Source organism: Ammodytes marinus (genome assembly GCF_949987685.1).
Source record: "Ammodytes marinus genome assembly, chromosome: 5".
Taxonomy (NCBI): Eukaryota; Metazoa; Chordata; class Actinopteri; order Uranoscopiformes; family Ammodytidae; genus Ammodytes; species Ammodytes marinus.
In genome coordinates, this window is record NC_137234.1 from 32919193 (window position 1) to 32934355 (window position 15163).

Genomic DNA, 15163 nt, shown 5'->3' on the forward strand with positions numbered 1-15163 from the left:
GTAGTGGCAAGTTGAGGACGTGAACTGTTGAACACCATCCCCAAGTCTGGGGGAGTTAACCGGAGTTAACGGGTCGTTTTGTTTTGAAAACGTTGGAAATTACTTCCCAGTCAAACTAACTGCTCGTTGTCAAAATAAAGGTTTATGAAGGATCTGTGTTGACGGTTTAAAATGCGGCTATAGCGTGTAGACTTTTATTGTGAAGTTTTGTTGTGCCGCTTGACGTCGTCGTCGACTCGGAACTAGTTTGACGGAGAGCCTTGAACACCGCTTACACTGATTTCACCTTCTATCCTGAGCTATTTGCTTCTTTTTGGCTAGCATGGAAGCGTAGACTTTAAGGTAAAGCAACGGAGATATGCAACGCCCTTAAATGTGTAAATATGACCAGTTATCAGTATATTATTAAGGTGATATAATTATAAATACATGTGCACCAACATGCTCACGACTTTGCTGTTTAGCTTGTGGCGCTTTTGACTGGGTGCGCGTGTTTTCCAGCGCTTCCCTTCCCCGCGGGCGGTGTTTCGCGTTTACGAAATGTTCTGATAAACTGAGGCCAGACAAGTCACATACAAATAATATAAATTTGAATTTTATAAGAAGACTCCATTTAAAATAACTATCTCCCCTTGTGGTAGCAGCCTAACTACTGTGGCGTTTCGTTGACCTTAGCGTTTCGTGACATCTACCGAAGTGGATGACCAAGGACCGTATTTCTCCAGGAGAGTAAAGATGAACGACACTCAGAATGTGAGTATACTTAAAGCTGGGGTATATGATTTCTGATTGGCCAAAGTAACATGAGCTGACACTTTGACCAATCAGAGCGAGGCTCCGATTATCTGTTTTTATTGGCTGTTGGGACTGTCCATTCACTTTGGCACGATGTTGTTGGTGTAGAGCGTGTCAGGGAGGGACCATAGGGGAGGGACCAAAGAGAGCAAGTGGAGCGGTTGAGGTATTTGGATTTGAATCTCTATCCCAACTGCCATTTTCTCCCCAAATCCTCCACCCCAGCTTTAAAGGTGCTGTAAGCGGAATGGTTCTTAGCTAACTTCTTGTCAGTTACTGCAGTTAGCAGTCCCCTTGCTTGTCCCTACGTCACTACATTAATGCACTGCGGTCTTCAAGCAGCGAGTTATCTAGCATCATCTCAGATCCATAAGAGTGGTAAAACATGATAAAAACCATCAAAACAGACATTGGGAAGGATTTTTAACGGCTCCGCCATTGTAGGTGCATAAACATTCACCCATCTGTCGCTCTGGCGTGCACCGGCAGTGAGACGGGTTTCGGTTTGTAGCGTTCTCTCTTGTGATTGGATAATAACTTCCCCCGAAAAGTTTATTTGCCGATTACATGCAGAGCAGCTGACTGAGAGATCGGCTTTATGAAACGCGCACATTATGTAAGTCATCACTGTATAAATAAAGAGCGATTCAACACTTATATTAACATAAATAAACCGCTTACTTCACCTTTTAATGTGAATCAAATGTAATTATTGAACGTAAAACACGATTCATATGTGTGGAATTGTACAGCAAAGTTATTGTTAGTTAGCCGAATGTGGCTAACCATAACATATATATGTTAGTTTGGTTTACTAGGAGTCTCTTGACTGTGATCATTTCTAGCTAGCACATTGATTAATAGTTGTCTGTCAGCTAGGCTAAACTAGCCTGGCTCCGTCCGCCTACCTACTTCCGCCCAAATTTCTTTTTCCCTTCAGTAGTCAGTCTGGGGCTGCGGTGAATTCACGTGCTCCAGCTCAGGAAAATGTCCGGCCGTCCAATCAGCGAACAGAGCGAGAGGCTGAGAAGGATGACGTCAAAGTCGCGCTCCAGTTTCAGTTGAATGCTGCGTTCCTTTATACTCAGAACTCCGAAATGTCCGACTTGGTAGTTCCGACCTGTCTGTGTTCCAGTGCATCTGCTCGGGAACGTATGGACACCTACAACCTTTCTCATCCAAATAACTAAACGTTAGGCTCTAGCAAGTTACCGTTGTCAGGTACCGGTAGATCCATAGACTATAATATGTAGTGAAGTCGGAAATTTACGAGTTCCAAGTACAACTGGAACGCACCGTCAGAAGCCGGCTCATGACATACGTCACGACCAAACGTTATGCGATTGGTTGGCTGATCCAGAGTGGCACTGGGCAGATCCAATAGTTTTAAACTTCAACAGACACTTGCCTCCAAGTGAGTGAACGTTGGCCAAATAGAGCAGTTCCAGACCCTCTGTAGAAATGAAATGAAGTACAATGGTCTGGTAGCACCAGGCTAAGGCTACACTACAATAAAGGTGGAATCTGCGATTCTGGAGAATGCTTGTTGTCGAAATAACTTTTAGTCAAAATCAGTGAATAATACCTCATGATTCGCTAACAAAAACTTCAGATTGACCTATTAGTCTCTCTCTTTTTCAAGACGCATATCACAATCCAAGAAGGGAGATCCTTGCCCCAACTGGAAAGATGCACCACATGCTGCAAAGCCTTCCATTGCCCGTTTTGTAGCTCAGCTTTGTTCCAGCCAGCCAAGCTGAACAAGCTAAGAACCCATTTAGAGAGCCATTTCAGGCGTGCCATTGTCCATCAAGGTAAGGTTTGCAAACATTCTCTCTGGAAAATACAAATGGATTTACAATGTGTTGAAACTGAAAGCTGCCTAAATGTTGTGATCAACTCCATTTGGGCACTGTATCAAAATATATCCCTCCCTTAATTTGTTTGTGGTGATCACACACTATATTCAGAATTTTGGTGTTCATAATTCACTTTTTTGAATAGGACGTTGTTAATAATACTACAATTCTATGTTCTTATGTTTTAGGGTATACCATTCACAGATGTGGGTTACAATGCCGACCACAATTGCATTACCACTGCCCCCACTGCCAGGCAATGTTGTTACGTAGAACCGACTTTATTAATCATTTGTCTGTGTGCAAGAAGAAAGATGTTAACAAGGAGAAGCATGTTAACAAGAAGAAGCAACCTGCCATAAGCTTAATGAGGAACCACAGTCAGAATGTGAGTACTGAATGTCAATTAAGTTTTATTTATTTAATGTTAAAACAATTATTCCGCGTGGAATTGACCAGCAAAGTTATAGTTAGATAGCTGAAGTGTGAATAGCTAAGTATAAACAACTTAGAGGCAATAATGTTACAACCAACGTTAACAAATGTTGTTTTTTAATGAAATAGCACGTTTTGACAAGCCTAACTAGGTGTCTTACATTAGTTGATTAAAATGATAACCACTTCTAGCCAGCACATTAATAATTGTCTTTAAGCTACATTTAATAAATGGCCTACTGTCTTCACTGTAAATGCTTGTGAAATATTCACTGTTAACCTGTTTTAATTCAATTTAAAATATCTAATCAGTCTGTCTCCATTTTGACGTCATTTTTTAAAGTTTGATGAGACATATGGCATTTTTAATAGTCAGTTATTATTTAAGCCTTTTCTGCAGACCTACACCAAGTGTAAATATGTGTTCGACTCTGTCATGTGCTGTATAGCCTATACTTAGTGATTTCACAGGTTAAGATCAATCCAGGACAGAAGATCCAACTGATTGATAACTGAGTCTCTCTCTTTTTCAAGATGCATATCACAATCCAAGAAGGGAGATCCTTGCCCCAACTGGAAAGATGCACCACATGCTGCAAAGCCTTCCATTGCCCGTTTTGTAGCTCAGCTTTGTTCCAGCCAGCCAAGCTGAACAAGCTAAGAACCCATTTAGAGAGCCATTCCAGGCGTGCCATTGTCCATCAAGGTAAGGTTTGCAAACATTCTCTCTGGAAAATACAAATGGATTTACAATGTGTTGAAACTGAAAGCTGCCTAAATGTTGTGATCAACTCCATTTGGGCACTGTATCAAAATATATCCCTCCCTTAATTTGTTTATGGTGATCACACACTATATTCAGAATTTTGGTGTTCATAATTCACTTTTTTGAATAGGACGTTGTTAATAATACTACAATTCTATGTTCTTATGTTTTAGGGTATACCATTCACAGATGTGGGTTACAATGCCGACCACAATTGCATTACCACTGCCCCCACTGCCAGGCAATGTTGTTACGTAGAACCGACTTTATTAATCATTTGTCTGTGTGCAAGAAGAAGCAACCTACCATAACCCCCACCATCCAGACAACAGCCCAAACCATGCCACCTCCAACAACCACCAGCCCAGGTTTGGAGGCTAGGACGCAGAGGGATGGAGGGGTGCAGAGGTAGGAGTTGTATTGTCATTGTTGAATCTGCTTTTTTTTATTTTGCTTGTGCATTTCCTCATTGTTTATTATTTTATCAATGTATGTATATAATCTTGAATCTGTCCCCAATGCATTTGCGTGTTTGGAAATAAAAGCTATTATAAGGATTTTGATCTTTACTCACTTTTTTAAACACACTGCTATTATTTTTAACACAACTGTAAGTGAAAACTATTTCACATCTTTGTCATTATCAATCGCAACCAAATATATTTCTATAATAAAAAGCTAAATCATACGAAAATGATTGAAACTACCTAATAAGCATGAATGACTTTGGTCTGGCGTGATCGGCCGAATGGTGCATCATTTAAGATGTTGCTGTTTGAGGAATTTGGGACCGCAAAATATCCTTTTCTTTTGTAAAGGATGGTCCAGTGTATCCTATGCCCAAGTCAAGCATTGAAGAACCTTTCCTTTATAGAATACAAACAGCTCTCATCCTTCCTGCTACGTACATACGTCTGGGTCATTTAAAGGCCAGGACACACCAGCCCGATAATCGCCGTCGCCAAAAAAAAAGACGAATCTGTTTGGTGTGTGCCGTGACGTCGGCCGACGCAGAGGTTGTCGGGCTTGTTTTGAGCCTGTCGGCCGCCGATTGAACATGTTCAATCGGCGGCCGACCGTCTTTCATTTGGAGCAATTTGATTGGTGGAGGGCTAGCGAATCAGTGAAGCCCGGAAGTGAGGCGGGTAGCACAAACAGCTAACAACAGCTAGCCATCGTTTTAATGTGTTTGTTTGTTTCGTTTTGAGAGTACTCACATGCATCAACCCTTGTTGACTGCTCGACACCATGCTCGACACTCTCTGCTAAAAATTGTGCTCTTATGGTCCATAAATATAAATACGTATTTCTATCTATGTTTATGCTCTAGAGAGATGTCCAATCATTTCCGGCTTTCGTATTTTTTCGGGCCACAATACAGATTAGCGCCGCCTGCTGTTGTGGAGACATTACGTCCCGCGAGCGTACGGAAAATAAACAGTCGTCTCGGTGTGTTCTTTGGCCGCGACGGGAAGACTGGAGCTTCCTGAAACGGCCGACTCCATTTTTTGCGTAGTCGGAACATGTCGGACTGGTGTGTCCTGGCCTTAACTCGGTGAGGTCCCATCCTAAGCAAAAAAGACAAAGTGGTACTTGAGTTGAATGCACTTGGTTGCACTTTTGTGGTCATTCAATTCACTATGTGGTGCAGTCGCGAAAAACTAGGGTCGTAGAAATGCCATTCTTAACCTGCAGCCTCTACTCAAGGAATATGGTATATGTTCTATTTTTTAAAGAAAGCTGATGCCTGGGGTACATTTAAAATATGCTGCAAGAACAGTACATTACAGTTCCACACAAAGTGGCTTTAAATTCATCAATAATTATGAAATACAATACAGGCGCTTTGTGTCTGTAAACATACACTCAACAAAAATATAAACGCAACACTTTTGTTTTTGCTCCCATTTTTCATGAGATGGACTTAAAGATCTAAAATTTATTTTTATTTTTTATAAGTCTTTATTGAACATGGTTAAAAAAATAATAATAATACAAACAAAAATAAAACGATTGAGCAGTAAAAAAGGAAATAAATAAATTAAAAACAAACAAATGGGATCCTCAGGATCCTAAGCAACAAATACATAACTCAAATAACATAGTTCATGTTCAAAAGGGATAGGAAGAAGTTAAGAAAAACTTTTCTGGTCCTACCCCCTCTTATTTTTTTATAATTGTTTACAAAAAAAAAAAAAAGTTCAGTGTGAATCCATCCAAATTCATTCCAGATACACAATATTACCATTTCTCTCAAACATTGTTCACAAATCTGTCTAAATGTGTGATAGTGAGCACTTCTGCTTTGCTGAGATAATCCATCCCACCTCACAGGTGTGCCACATCAAGATGCTGATCTGACATCATGATTAGTGCACAGGTGTACCTTAGACTGTCCACAATAAAAGGCCACTCTGAAATGTGCATTTTTTTGCTTTATTGGGGGTCTGGGGACTCAGAACCAGTCAGTATCTGGTGTGACCACCATTTGCCTCATGCAGTGCAACACATCTTCTTCGCATAGAGTTTATCAGATTGTCAATTGTGGCCTGTGGAATGTTGGTCCACTCCTCTTCAATGGCTGTGCGAAGTTGCTGGATATTAGTGGGAAGTGGTGCACGCTGTCGTATATGCCAGTCAAGCACATCCCAAACATGCTCAATGGGTGACATGTCCGGTGAGTATGCTGGCCATGCAAGAACTGGGACATTTTCAGCTTCCAAGAATTGTGTATAGATCCTTGCAACATGGGGCCGTGCATTATCTTGCTGAAACGTGAGGTGATGTTCATGGATGTATGGCACAACAATGGGCCTCAGGATCTCATCACGGTATCTCTGTGCATTCATAATGCCATCAATAAAATGCACCTGTGTTCTTCGTCCATAACAGATGCCTGCCCATACCATAACCCCACCACCACCATGGGCCACTCGATCCACAACATTGACATCAGCAAAGCGCTCACCCACACGACGCCACACACGCTGTCTGCCATCTGCCCTGAACAATGTAAACCGAGATTCATCCGTGAAGAGAACACCTCTCCAACGTGCCAGACGCCATCGAATGTGAGCATTTGCCCACTCAAGTCTGTTACGGCGACGAGCTGGAGTCAGGTCAAGGATGAGGACGACGAGCATGCAGTTGAGCTTCCCTGAGACGGTTTCTGACAGTTTGTGCAGAAATTGTTTGGTTATGCAAACCAATTGTTTCAGCAGCTGTCTCAGTGGCTGGTCTCAGACGATCTTGGAGGTGAACCTGCTGGATGTGGAGGTCCTGGGCTGGTGTGGTTACACGTGGTCTGCGGTTGTGAGGCCGGTTGGATGTACTGCCATATTCTCTGAAACGCCTTTGGAGACGGCTTATGGTGGAGAAATGAACATTCATTGCACAAGCAACAGATCTGGTTGACATTCCTGCTGTCAGTATGCCAATTGCACGCTCCCTCAATGCTTGTGGCATCTGTGGCATTTTGCTGTGAGACAAAACTGCACATTTCCCCCAATAAAGCAAAAAAATGCACATTTCAGAGTGGCCTTTTATTGTGGACAGTCTAAGGCACACCTGTGCACTAATCATGATGTCAGATCAGCATCTTGATGTGGCACACCTGTGAGGTGGGATGGATTATCTCAGCAAAGCAGAAGTGCTCACTATCACACATTTAGACAGATTTGCACTGTTTGAGAGAAATGGTAATATTGTGTATCTGGAAAGAATTTTAGTTCTTTAAGTCCATCTCATGAAAAATGGGAGCAAAAACAAAAGTGTTGCGTTAATATTTTTGTTGAGTGTATATTCGGACTTACAGCTCTCGAAAAAATTAAGAGACCACACATTTAAAAAAAAAATCGGCATCTCTACATTAAAGGTGGAATCAGCGATTCTGGTGAACAGCTTATTGTCAAAAATCAGTTTTTGTCCAAATCAGTGAATATGTCCTCACGCTCCGCTACCTCCATACTGTGTGTACTCAGTGTTAATACACAGCCTATGATCTGTAAACAGGCATGTTGCTTTGTTTACAGAGCCTAGGCACAGATTTTATTCAGTGCACACACAGTATGGATGGACAGGTAGCGAATTGTGAGGAGATGTTCACAAGCATTCTCCAGAATCGCAAACTAAGAAAAAGATCTTGGCAGTAGTCTATAGAATAGAACAACATCTTTAATTTTACTCAAGAACATACCTATACAGTCCCCTCCATAAGTATTGGAACAGTGAGGCCAATTCCTTTATTTTTGCTGTAGACCGGAAACATTTGGGTTTGACACCAAAATATGAATATGAGACAATAGATCAACATTTCAGCATTCATTTCCAGGTATTCACATCTGGATCTGATACACAACTGAGAAGATAGCATTATTTGTAAAGGAACACCACATTTTTAGGTTAGCAAAAGTTTTGGAACAGATAGACTTAAAATAAATTAAAGTGAATAAGACTTAATATTTTGTTGCAAAGCCTTCGCTTGCAACAACTGCATCAAGCCTGTGACCCATTGACATCACAAAACTTGTGAATCCTCCTTTTTGATGCTTTTCCAGGCTTTCACCGCAGCCTCATTCAGTTGCTGTTTGTTTACTCTCTTCAGTCTCCTCTTTAGCAGGTAAAATGCTTGCTCTATAGGGTTTAAGTCTGGAGATTGACTTGACCAGTCTAAAACCTTCCATTTCTTGACCCTGATTAACTCCTTTGTTGTTTTTGCAGTGTGTTTTGGGTCATTATCTTGCTGCATTATGAAGGATCTTCCAATCAGTTTGGTTGCATCTTTCTTTAAATTGGCAGACAAAATGTTTGTGTAAACTTCTGAGTTCATTTAGCTGTTGCCATCATGTGTTACATCTAGGGCTGCAACTAACGATTATTTTGATAATCGATTAATCTGTCGATTATTTTCTCGATTAATCGATTATTAATCGATTAGTGTTTTGGTCTGTAAAATGTCAGAAAATGGTGAAAAATGTTGATAAATTTTCCAAAGCCCATGGTGACGTCCTCAAATGTATTGTTATGTCCAAAACACAGATATTTCAGTTTACTGTCATAATAGGATTAAAGAAACCAGAACGTATTCACATTTGAGAAGCTGAAATCAGAGAATTTGGACATTTTTTATTAAAAAATTACTCTAAACGATTAATCGATTATCAAAATAGTTGGCGATTATTTTAATAATCGATTAATAATCGATTCGTCGATTAATCGTTGCAGCTCTAGTTACATCATCAATGAAGAATAATGAGCCCATCCGAGAAGAAGCCATGCAAGCCCAAGCCATGACATTGCCTCCACCGTGTTTCACAGATGAGCTTGTATGTTTGGGGTCATGAGCAGATCCTTTCTTTCTCCAAACTTTAGCCTTTCCATCACTTTGGTAAAGGTTCATCTTGACAACAGCACAGTAACATTAATAATATTAAGTCTTATTCACTTTAATTTACTTTTAAGTGTATCTGTTCCAATACTTTTGCTAACCTAAAAATGTGGTGTTCCTTTACAAAAAATGCTATCTTCTCAGTTGTGTATCAGATCCAGATGTAGATACCTGGAAATGAAAGCTGAAATGTTGATCTATTGTCTCATATTCATATTTTGGTGTCAAACCCAAATGTTTCCAGTCTACAGCAAAAATAAAGGAATTGGCCTCACTGTTCCGATACTTATGGAGGGGACTGTAAATAGTAAAAACCAGGTTCAGTGGTCATTTGGAGTGGTGTCTTAATGATACATGGTTTGATGACTTTTACATGAACTAAATGTCCTGCTTTTGTACGATTGTACCCACAGAACTGTGAACGCCTCCCGTCTCTGTTTGACCCGTCGTCGGCCCAGCTGCAGCTTCATCATGAACACTATGTCTGGATCGTCTGTGATCCAGCTCTCCAGGATTGGCTTGAGACTGTGTGCCTCTAAAGGCCCTCGCTGCCGTACCAGGGCCCTGAGCTTAACCAAAGTGACTTCCACATGTCTTCCACACGTCTCCCCCCTCACGCCTGTACCCCGCAGCCAGGCATACTCTAGCAACATCAGGGTGCGCTCCTATCTCAATTACATGAAACGCAAGATCATACCCCCTCCCTGCCCTCCATACAGTCACGTGTGCCAGGTAGGGGACCCAGTGCTGCGTTCACATGCTGCTGCCGTCGACCCGGAAACTATAACGGGCCCCGAGATACAAAAGGTCATCAACACTTTGGTTGGAGTGATGCGTAAACTTGAGTGTGTGGGACTCAGTGCGCCTCAGATCGGGGTTCCACTCCGCATCCTGGCCCTGGAGTATCCTGAGAAGATGTTAAAGGAGAGTTCCCCGGCATCGAGGAAGGTCCGCGGTATTTCCGCCCAGCCCCTGAGAATCTTTGTCAATCCCCAGCTGAGGGTCCTGGATGGACAGACCGTGCTCTTTCAGGAGGCCTGTGAGAGCATCTCAGGCTTCTCTGCCACAGTTCCACGCTACCAGTCGGTGGAAGTTTCTGGTACGCATGTTTGTAGTTTTAAATCCTGTTATTTCCTACACAGCAGTGCCATTCAAATGTGGTGCCATTTTGACCAAAATCTAATTTGTTTGTACTGGGACTTTTTAAAAGCTATAAAAAACAAAACACATTGAATAAAATGTGACGGTAGGGATTCTGGAGAATGCTTGTTGTCAAAATCTCTTTTTGTCAAAAAAAGCATTGGCTGTGTAATAACTGATTTTGACAAGAAGTGGTTTTTGACAACAAGCATTCTCCAGCGTCACTGACTCCACTTTAACCATTATAAGAAAAACTTGTCATAGTGGAATACCTTGTGAATTTTAAATAAAACTACAAAAAGGATTCAAGGCAGATATGGATAGTACAATAAAGATTCTGATAGGAAATTCGTTTCTCTGCCTATTATTAAAGAGCGTTTGTTAAAGCATTTCTGTATATTTCTCTGGCCCTTGTGCAGGTCTGAATGAGAAGGGGGAAGCCGTGTCGTGGCAGGCCAGGGGCTGGGCAGCTCGTATGGCTCAGCATGAGATGGACCACCTGGAAGGAGTCCTTTACATCGACCGCATGGACAGCAAGACATTCATCAACATCAAGTGGCAGGACAGCAATGAATAGGACAGACCACTAAACACTGGTACAGAAGAATCTGTAAAAGTGATATGCAATGTTTTGAGTTTCCCTCAGTTGCATCTCTGATCAGCCAACATTGTGTTGACAAAAGCTTTTTGCATTGACTGCACATGCTAATCTTTCATGTGTTCATTTCTTCTATCGTGCAGTAAGTGATACATGTTGTTTTCTGGTTTGAATAAGAGTTCAGTATCAGAATCATCATGAACTGCTTCAACTGGAAATCCATCTGCACAAAAAAGTGTTCCTGTGATTTACAGAAGCTGAAGGGCGGAAACCACAAAACACTTCAATGTTCAAGCCAAGAGAGCCATGTTCTGTGAACACCGAGACTATGTTTGACCAATAAAGAGGCTGATATGAGAGTGAATCCACTCTGTGTGATCCTTGTATGGCACTGTCCTGTCACAACAGATGATTATCACTGTGGTACTACTTAGCAAATGAAGGAGAACATGCATGCAAAGGGTATTAGCAATTCTTCTCAATCACTGTTCAACTCTTGACATAAAATTTTTTAACACATTTCTACTAGTTTTACATGAGAATGGAAAGCTGTGTGGATCTAAATGAAGTTTAGACAGGACATGTCTGGTACATGAGTAGGCACGACTTAGGAAAAAACTTATGGTTTTTAACTGCTGATATTTTTCTGAGATATCTAGCTATTAGTCTTGAGATAATTAAAGATATTTAAACAATTGCCAGTGAGTCAAGCTGAATTTTCACTATCGCTTTAAACCAGGGTTCAACCTCCATGACTGACGTCATTCTAGAACATGAACTTGTAAAATGTCTGTGTTAGTATTGACCTTTCAAATTTGGTGATTTTCAAGTTTTATAAGGATGATAAATATTTTACCTGCTAATGCACTTAGAACATTTGAAATACCTCTTTTCTATCATGTTCTTAAGACGGTCATTTATTTCTGAATAGTACACCTACCCTCGCATAGATACGTCATTAAATTGCAACTGTGTATCGTTTTAGCTTTAAAGAACTTTTAATCTTGCGACAATACATTGTTTTAGAATTTAACAATTTGCACAGTGATTTTTAGGCACAAAAAACAATCTGGTTCCATAGTCCTCCATACAAAGCAATTTAAACATGTCAATTTAGCCTTCAAGAGAAATATATATTTTTTGTTGCAATTGCAACTGAACACATTTAAACACACAGTTGCTTATTGACCCTTTTTTATTCCAGTCGGTATACAGGTGAAAACAGACTTCCTTTCACACTGAATTACAAGTGCCTCAACAGCAGAATGTCTAAACAATACACAAAACTTTAAAAAAAATTGATATGGTAAATATGGCTACTTACAGAATAACTAGATGGCACAATAATGCAAGTCTTAGGAAAAATAACCAAAGTAGAAAAATTGCAGCACACTTAATACTGCATTTAAGCACTGTGTCAAGGCAACATTAGAATTTCTACATTGATTGTACTTGATTTTTAATGCAGAGTTAAGGCACTGATTTTGCCAGTTGTGCCTCATTAGCGCAATACTGTTCTAATATAATTCACACAGAGGATGACTGGTCAAAAGTTTGGCCACAGGTGCATGCAACAGGACTTCTATACCAACAGTCGTTACAATACTCCTTTCCACAATATCTGCACAGAACCATAGGCTTTCTGGAACATTGCTTGCCACATGCGCAATCTCCCAACTGCTTGGTGTGGTGATGTGAGGATTTACAGACGTACATCATGAATTCACAGGAATCAGAGTGGAAGACGTTGCAGCTTAGACACAGAACCTGAGGGTCCGGCAGGGCCAGGTCACAGCATTTATGGTAGGTGATTGGATGAAGAGATGGCTTTGTTGCCGTAGGGTCGTCACACAGAGCTAAGGAGGACATTGCTCCAACGCTAGTGCTGAGAGGAGACGCTCCAGTCATATCACTCACTCTGAGCCTCTCATTATGTGCTGACACAGAGCATACGTTTTTCATGTCTCTCAGATTGTCATGGAATACCACACAGTGGCCCTCTGCGTGGCAACGCTTGAGCAAGACACAGTCAATATCGTGCAAGGTGTTGCAGCCAATACAGAGTTTAACACAAGCATCAGGGGTTTGGACACAACTGCAGCGGAGGTTGGCATCAACTCTGCCTAGAGGAGGCCTCATTGACAGCGAGTCCACTTCAACAGCAGACTCTTCATAGGAACGCCTGGCCTGCCTTGTGCTGGCTGGCTCTGGGTGTGATGTCTTGGTCAGCTGCAGTGTAGAGATGCACACAGGCTCTCTGGTGGAGGAGGAGGACTGGGCCTTCATTCCGTTGCTGTGTGTAAAGACAGCTGGAGCGCTTTGAGCCAACCAGGTCAAGGAGCGGGGACTCTCGTCATCATGGGGAACAGCAGCCCTCTGCCTCCCGTTAACCTGCACATCCTCCATGTACAGATCCACATCTGACTCTCCATCAGACGGCTGGGGCTGCTGGACTTCCAGGCTTTTCTTAGTGTTTTCCAAGGAGACCTGTTGATGAGAGCACAGAACAATGGACCATCGGCCATGTAAGAGCCATTTATCCTTTTCTTGTTTACTTTCATTGTCTGGTTATTCCCAACTTGACCGCCTGGTGGCTACACTGTAAATCTGATGCTAGCCTACTAATCAGGCGTAGCAGGGAAGCCAGGTGTGCTTGCATGCCGGGAGGCAAACAGTTTTCGACCGTGTTGTGGAGCTTACAGGTTAACTTAAATTAAGTTGTATGTTCAAGTCTAACCTTCAGTTGTGTTGGTGAATAAACGAAGCATTATAAACTCTAGAGGAACGAGTGGACATTCCTAAGTTTGAACTGTAATCTAGAGGCTACGGCACGCGTCAGGAACACCAGCCGACATGCAGCATAGTGGCTAACTGGGAAGCCGCTACAGGCCATTTCAGCCGGACGTGAGCTACTGTACTAATGCAAATCACACAACTTATTCATTGTTTTTATTCATTTCATCTCCGTGTCAAACAGCTGATCCACTCAGCTGATTGACAGGGGCGCTGTACTATGGCTGACCCTTCGCTAGGATCCAGTGTGGTAACTTGAGAGGGGATATCAGGAAAGACACATTTCAAATGCCGACTAAAAAAGTAACTTAACTTATTTCAGAAAATACTGACCCCCCCGCCCACCCCCCATCCTAATTGAGTGATTCCCCTTGCTAAACAGCAGGGCAGAAATACCTGCATGATGCTTCCTCTCTGCCTCTCTCTCACAACACTCAGCTCCCACTGGCCGTCCCCAGCGTGCCTCCCCAGAGCATCCACCAGGAGGCAGCACTCACAGCGGGCCAGGTAGAAGGCACAGGCCAGGCGCAGCAGCTGGTCCACACAGGCCCTACCTGCTCTGGGAGACTGGAGCAGGAGCTGCTCATGACGGGATGCGCCGGGCTCGTACCCCAGCAGGCTGAACACTTGCTCAATCTGTGGCATGGACAGCACTGGTTTGATATAGTGGGTGAACATACCGGTGTACATCTGTGGACACAAAAGGCAAAATCAAATCAATCACTATGTGTTGATTCTCAGGTTCAAAGTTGGAATTTTGATTTTTACTAGAAACTGTTTTCATGAAAATAGTGTCCAAAATTTTTTATTTTTTTTTCTCAGTGCCATGGCTGAATCGCCGACTTTCAGCCCGTGTCTGAAACGCTATGTTTTAGAGCCTGTCTCTAAGCCCCGCCTCAGAAAGATGGGAGGAAATAGAGAAGGTTGCTTCTTTGGGGGTCTTTAGACACATCAGGGACCTATATTACCTGTGAATATCTCCTCACAATCTGCTACCTGTCTGAACCCTGTGTCTTTGCTGAAAAACAAATCTGGTGTTAATGCACATCCTAGGCTCTGTAAACTGGCATTTTACTAACTATGGTGCGCCCCTTTGTTAACATGACAGTTTACAGAGTTAAGGCTGTGTTTCAACAGCAGATTTCCTTTTTTTCAGCGCACGCACAGTTCGCACAGGTAATGCATCACAAGGACATACACCCATTTGACAAAGTGATTTTGAAAACAAGCGTTGTCCAGAATCGCTGACTCCACCTTTTAATATCTGAAATCAGAAAAACAATACTTCATTGTTATCACTGCAGCATTTTCAGCCCCACCTTGACGACTTTGTACTCCTCCCTCCAGGGACGGAGGTAGAGGTTCAGGGCCGCTTGCTCCAGGACTTCAAA

The 15163-nt window shown here is 42.1% G+C and overlaps 2 protein-coding genes across 3 annotated transcripts; one reads left to right on the forward strand and one right to left on the reverse strand.

Moving 5' to 3' along the window:
• Nucleotides 1-251: 251 nt before the first annotated feature.
• Nucleotides 252-11321, forward strand: pdf (peptide deformylase, mitochondrial). 2 transcript variants are annotated; one of them, XM_080027208.1, is made up of 8 exons: nucleotides 252-342; nucleotides 676-753; nucleotides 2438-2609; nucleotides 2843-3042; nucleotides 3624-3795; nucleotides 4029-4263; nucleotides 9655-10340; nucleotides 10801-11321. In XM_080027208.1, exons 2-8 carry the CDS (start codon nucleotides 736-738, stop codon nucleotides 10956-10958), a joined length of 1641 nt encoding a protein of 546 aa, XP_079883334.1. In that variant the 5' UTR covers nucleotides 252-342; nucleotides 676-735; the 3' UTR covers nucleotides 10959-11321. The 2 variants fall into 2 exon arrangements, with proteins under 2 accessions (XP_079883334.1, XP_079883335.1); XM_080027209.1 differs by lacking the exon at nucleotides 676-753 and having other exon boundaries at nucleotides 310-342.
• A 708-nt stretch (nucleotides 11322-12029) lies between these two features.
• Nucleotides 12030-15157, reverse strand: spata2l (spermatogenesis associated 2-like). Its single transcript, XM_080028355.1, has 3 exons — nucleotides 15092-15157; nucleotides 14169-14462; nucleotides 12030-13466 (listed from the first exon to the last, which is right to left on the reverse strand). The coding sequence occupies exons 2-3, from the start codon at nucleotides 14460-14462 to the stop codon at nucleotides 12507-12509; spliced, it is 1254 nt and encodes a 417-aa protein (XP_079884481.1). The 5' UTR covers nucleotides 15092-15157; the 3' UTR covers nucleotides 12030-12506.
• Between the last annotated feature and the right edge of the window lie 6 nt (nucleotides 15158-15163).